Source organism: Notamacropus eugenii, chromosome 1 (genome assembly GCF_028372415.1).
Source record: "Notamacropus eugenii isolate mMacEug1 chromosome 1, mMacEug1.pri_v2, whole genome shotgun sequence".
Lineage (NCBI taxonomy): Eukaryota > Metazoa > Chordata > Mammalia > Diprotodontia > Macropodidae > Notamacropus > Notamacropus eugenii.
Window position 1 is genome coordinate 642,867,804 of NC_092872.1, and position 6,572 is coordinate 642,874,375.

General features: G+C 38.8%; 1 protein-coding gene across 1 annotated transcript in view; it reads left to right on the forward strand.

The window, feature by feature from the left end:
• The window catches only part of CCT4 (chaperonin containing TCP1 subunit 4), a 28,144-nt gene extending 25,020 nt beyond the window's left edge, over positions 1-3,124 (forward strand). Inside the window, exons 13-14 of the mRNA XM_072635455.1 lie at positions 252-365; positions 2,848-3,124. Of these exons, the coding sequence (XP_072491556.1) occupies positions 252-365; positions 2,848-2,862 (129 nt within the window). The 3' untranslated portion in view covers positions 2,863-3,124. The remainder of the gene's footprint in view (positions 1-251; positions 366-2,847) is intronic.
• Positions 3,125-6,572: the final 3,448 nt, after the last annotated feature.

Genomic DNA, 6,572 nt, shown 5'->3' on the forward strand with positions numbered 1-6,572 from the left:
AAAACTATTCTGTTTAGTAATATCCGTTACCTAGAAAATGTTCTTGGAAGAAAATTGTGTAATCATTGTTCCCCAATTTTTGAATATTACCAAGGCATTGTAGGAAAGAACCTGAATTTTACAATTTTTTTAACATTACACTAAAGAGAAGATCAGGTTCAATGAACTTTACTAAGGGAATAATGACTAAATTGTCTTTGTTGACATGTTTGTTAAATAGTATACATGGTAAAAGAAATATTAATTTCCAGGGTGGAATTTCCAACATTTTGGAGGAGCTAGTCGTTCAGCCTTTGTTGGTGTCAGTCAGTGCTCTGACCCTAGCTACTGAAACAGTCCGAAGCATTCTCAAGATTGATGATGTGGTAAGTTTTAGATTCTATTTTTCTGACGTAAATTCCCATTTAGAAATTAATTGAGGCATTTTGAAAAATAGAGCAGAACAGGCAGGCAAATGAAGTGCTAACCAAAAGTTCCTGAGAAACTCCCATTTATAGTACAAGAAAATTTGATTCTACGGGCTAAAAGTCTTTTTTCTAAGTAGAAATGCAGACCTCTTAGGAAAAATAAATAAGAGGTTACTGTTTCAGTCTTTATTTAGAGAGAGGCTGGAAACCCATGTGGATCCATCGATTCTTTGTAATTCTTGTTCTTTGGCCATTTTCTTTTAGCAGGTGAAACATTTTAGCGATTAGAGTATTAGTGAACCTCTGGGCCAGTTTCTCTGCAGTTTCAAGTGATACCAATCATAACTAACTTTACATCATTGATGTTGTTTAATGGTTCACAAATAATTATTCTGTTGGGGATTGAAATTAGCTTGCGCTAATCTGGTGGTTTTACCAAGGAAAAGTTGGGTTTTGTTGAAGAATTTTATAAGGCACTAAACCTTGAATAATGACCACAAGAGCAGTGTTATTTGGCTAAGTAGAAGGGAAATAAGATTACTGGGTTAAAGGTGAAGAATATGTGATCTGTGTATAATTGGGAGAAAAATGAAGTTGTCAGTCTTTGACAGTACTTTTTAGGTTCCTTCTGGCATTGGGCGTCTGTCCCCATTTGATTTCATCAGAAGTGGGTAGCTGTCATTTATTTTGATAATTTGGGGCAGGTTCCTTATTAATGTCTTCTAAAACCTTTCTGTTCTTAATCAGGTAGACAAAATAACTACCTTAGTACTAACCCAGCAGGGAATCAACACTTCCTCCCATCTACTATCCTCTCTCTGCCTCTTTTCCCTTCTACCCAGGAGGAATTTTTTCATCTGATAACTTCTGTGGCTTTATTACGTCATTCTTTGGAGGACAAATAGCTTCTTCCTCAGAGCATCTAGCTCCCTCCTTTTCAGGAAGAGCCTCAAATTAATTTTTGAGATCTAATTTTACAACTAGCTGTCTTCTTTGGAAATGGATGATTGTCCCCAGTAGGGAATAGATGGAGCTGAAGCAAAGGAAGGTTGACAAGTTGCAGAGCAATGAGGACAGTAAGGGATCTGAAAGCCACAGTGTGAGAAACAAAGTAATTATAATGTAACAATAAAGTACTTTGTAACTCACCTGATGGTTAAAGCTTTTGAGCTAGATAGTGTAAGTATTGTATCTGTTTTCCCCCAGAGGGAAAAACCAGGAATAATGGGTGGAAGTGGTAGCAGCGCATTTAGGCTTTGTGTCAGAAGTACCTTCCTAACATACATCCACACATCATACATAATCTGGGGTAGTCACTTCCATCTTACTGGAATGGAAATCTTCAGTTATTGACTGGATGACCATTATGGGAAGTGCCTTTGAGAGAGTACAGCTAGCTTTGCTATAACTTGACATTGCATTCTCAAAAGACCCTGTGCTATGCAACATGAGCAATAAAAACCATAGGCTTATGGGGAAATAGGGTTAGCGTCAAAACACTCAAAAATTTCATTGTTAACAGCTTTGATAAAGGTAGGAACCTAATACAAATGGTAACACAGTTTTATACATGTTAAATGATTTGGTTGAGAAATACATGAATTTATAATGGCAGGATCCATAGACCCAGGCTCCTGGTCATGAGGCCTGTATCCCGGATCCCATGAGCTAGGCTAGCTGAGTCTCACTCAAGTTGGGCAGGCTGAAATTCCAGCCTGAGAAACCAGAAGTCATAGTAGAAAGTGGAAAAGGTGTTGGGGCTCAGACCAGCGGTACTGCACCAGAAGATGCACAATAAATGTGGCCCCTTGACCTTGAATAAGATCTGAAACTTGCTTGTGGAGATGAGCATCCAAAGGGTTAAATAAAGCTTGTGAGTTATTGTGAAGCTGTGTAGTTTTCTGCATTCTCACTCATAAACTAAACTTACTTAATGCTCAGAATATTCCCTAATGGATCAGTCTTGGAGCAAATTGAGGTTTTCAAAATAAGTGTTACCGCTGTGGTTAGATTAGGTGGCCACTGAGTCCATTCCAACTCTAAAATTCTGTGATTCTGAGGCCTTTGTATTCTTCCTGATAAACCCTTGCAGGTGAAGAAACTCGGAAGTATAGTTGCAAGGACTGGCGAGATCCAGTTGGGAAAGAATAGCAGAGTGCTGTGCTAGACTGGGGATTTTCCTAGACCTGAATATGCCACTCATTTGAAAGGTGTGGTATAGTGGGAAAATACAGAAGTAGGAATTAGAATATCTAGATTCTAGTCTCACTTGTGCTACTAAATAACTATCTGGTTTGGGTGAGTCACATCACTTCTAATACTTATTTTCCTCATCTGTAAAATGAGGTCATTACTTGACCAGATATTTTAAAATTCCTTTTTAACTCCATAATTGTTTGATTCTAGGGTTTTAAACTTTTAATATAACTTTTCTCTTCAGGTGAATACTCGGTAATCTTGTTGACATACTGCATCTGTCTGATACAGACATACATTGTGCAGCTGTGGTGGAGGAGTATTGCCCTGTGGAGTATTTAATAGTTTGGAAGACTTTGTTTTCTGAGTTCTTACACCTGGGCTTCCAGTTGTCATCCATCTGAAAATTGTCAATACAATCTAATAAAAATAGTAAATATTTGGTTTCAAGAAAGCAGATTTTGTTGTTATTCCTGGAATTTCCAAAAGTTCTATGAAAAATAAAAACGGCTGTACCTGTTTGTTGAGTGTGCCATTGAATTCCACTCATTTTTTTCCTCAGCGCTACAAGTGATCTTTTTGCCTCGAATTTAAAGAAAAATTATATAAGTTTAAAGAATGATCAGAGGTGACTATAAATAGATGGGCAGATTGTTTGAGGATTTTGTTTTCCAGTTAGCAAAAAAGTCAAGTCAGTAAGCATTTAAGGGCTTGTTGTGTGCTAGCCACTGTGTTAAGCACTGGGGGTGAATATACAAGCAAAAAGATAGTCCTTACCTTTAAGTCCTTACCTTACATTTGGAATGTAAGAGAACCAGGACAAGGGAGCCAAAAAGTTCTATTGGAAACCTTGAAGGGGGGCTATTTTGGTGAAGGCCAGTGAATGAAGGATGGCTGAGTTCCTTTCTCAAAATGTAGTTTCTAAGAAGAACTCACCCGTGGGAGAGTGGGACTACAGGGCTAGAGGGCAAAAATATTGTTATCCATCTGAATTAGGTACTACATAACCTGTATTCGTATTATTGATTCAGCTATCTCAATTAGTGTGATTTTTCCCCTTGGCTTAAATTGTCTACTTTTGTTGTGTTTTTATGGTTAACAATTATTTAGTATTGATTTTCCAAACGTAAGGTGCTTGTATCTAGCATGAAAAGCTCATAGAAAATAAATCTCTACTATCCCAGGCATGCCATGCTATTTTAGGAGGGGACCCCACAATTTTAAGTACTTGTCTTGAGTACACAGTTAGCTAAAGTTACAATGCTTATGTCTCAAATGCTTTCTGGAATGTACTCTGTATGTGAGAATGTAGAAAAGTTTTTGAGTAAGTAAAATTCTTAAAAGGTAAGAATGTACAAGGCAAATAAAAAATGTGATTTCTCTGATATAAAGCCTTTATTAAATCTTTACTAGATTAAATCATTATTTTGTTTATTCTTTTAGTTGTTTAGGAGTATAAAATGGTTACCCTTGCAGTAATTTGTCATCTTGTATTAAGCCACCTATAACATAACATTTAGTCAAATTGGATGGTGAAATTAAACCTTTCATTATCCTACACTTTACATTCACATAGTTCATGTAATCAGTATAAATCATTTGTAGTGTTTGTGTGGAAGAGAAAAGACCCTGAAACATCAAAAACTTGTTTTTTTAGAACTTATTTCAAGCTGCAAGTATATTTTAACATAAATGGGAATATTTAAAGGAGTAAGTAACCTTTCATATTTACCAGTTATACTTTGGGATAAGAGAAAGGCTAGAGCTCTGATCCTACCAAGTAGCTGTGTGGCACACATGAGCAAAAACATCAACAGTGTGATTGATGAAGTTCACAATTTGTTACTTTTTTTACCTCCATTTTTTTCTTTTCATTGTTCTACAATCACTACGATAAAATCCAGATTTTTTTTTCACTCCCTCCTCCCCACCTCCCTGAGACAGCATACAATCCTACATAGGTTCTACCCATACATTCCTATCAAACACATCCTCACCATAGCCATGTTGCATAGAAGAACCAAAATGAATGGGAGAAATCACAAAACAAACCAAAACATAATACAAAAGAAAATGATCTGCATGCTGCGGTTGAATTCCGTAGTTCTTTCTCTGGATGTGGAAGGCATCGCGCCTCAAAAGACCATTGGTCTCCATTTTCTTTTGAAGCTTTTGGTGTTCCTAAGGATGCTGGATTATATGAAATTACCTTTGCAAAACATCCCACAGTACTTCAACTTACCTGATACATTGAGTATTTTAAAAAACCCAAAGCTCTGTTGATAAGACGGTCTTCTACCAAAATATGATTGCCAAACTGCTAAGTAAATCTTGGCTTGAGGCACTGACTTCAAGCTTATGCACTTCTATAGTACTAAGCCTCATTTGTCCTATTCCCACATTCTCATTAAGGAATGATAGAGCATTTATTAAGTGCTTATACGCAGTGCTAATTGCTTGGGTATACAAATAGAAAAATCTCAGCCTATTAAGAGCTTACATCCTAACGAGTGAGACAATACATGTAAAACCACAAGGGAGCAGTGGCCCAAGAACAGATGTACTGGTCTCCAGCCAGTTGGTAGGGTCTTTGCAGAACTTACAAAAGAAGAGGGTAAAGTGGAGGACATAAAGGGTCCTAGAAACCATTTTAATATGGTTATCAAAGCAGAGTGGAAATCTGGGTATTCTTTGAAAAACATCCATGATACCTTCACATTTATTTGCCTTAATTGGTCAGCAAACATCTGCAGGCCTAGTAACCACACAGACTTGAGACTGTTGCACTTCAAAATTTTGGCAGTTAAACAATTGGATCACACAGAAGTCTGATTTTGAGACTTTTGAAGAACAAAGAATCCCTGAACTACATAGGTTATTTGTTTAAAAAAACTTTGTATTAATCTTAAAACTTGACAAAGGTAACAAAAGAACCAGATGATCAGTACACACTGACCATCTAAGAGCAAAAAAAGAATGAGAATGGACAAAGAATCCTAATTTAGACTAAAATGTTACATTTTATGTATTGAGATTATGGTTACAAAGTAAGTTTAACTAGTTATATACAATTTTTCTTTTAAAAATTTAAACTTGTAAGAGTTATAAAGTTTCCTTTTTCAGATTTCCACCACAGCCTCTTGTCCCTAGAGTTGTTCCTGCATAGTCTTATACATAGGAATGTACCCTGGCCCTCAAATCACTTTCCACAAGTTCTGATCCCTGGCTTCCCACCCATGTATTGCTATCTGGTTATCAGCCAGTGCCTCGTTTTTGGGTGAAAAGCCTAACCCTGGGAAACAGTTTAGAAGATCAGTGCTGGGGATGCTTGTACCACGTGATGTATTATTGACTGATTAGGTTGACCGGCCGTTCCTGGACCTCCAGCATGGCCCAAAGGTCCTAATCAGCAGCCACCTTGCTCTTGCTCTGTTCTCCAGGCGCTCCCTCGGATTCCAACAGCGCCTCTGTCGTAGGAAGGTTGGACTTGCTATTGCCCGGTAATAACAGCAATTTTAAGAGTCAGCAAGCGCTTGGCACTGGCATCTACTGTGTGCCAGTCCCTGTGCTCATCCTTTTCGTTTGGTCTTCAAAGTCGTTAGATGTGTAATTATTACCCTCATTTTACAGATAAGGAAACTGAGGCAAAAGGCCATTAAATGACGGGCAGGGTCACACAGCTAGCGGGCCTCTGAGGCCGAGTCTGAACACGGATCAGAACCGACACAGGCCTACACGTTCCTGAAGAGCCAATATGAGTTCATCGGGGCTGCCAGGCGGGTGGGGCACCAATGGATGAGGGAAGGCGGCGCCGAGGACGACGGGGCCCCGGAGGGCTGGGCTGGCTGCGCCCAACATCCGGGGCCCGGGTTCGGCCCCGCACTGCGGGCAGAAGGCCGCATCTTCCAGCGCTGCGGTAAAGGCCCGGAGGATTTCCTGGCCTTGGCTACCCAGGCTGAGCCCCCACAT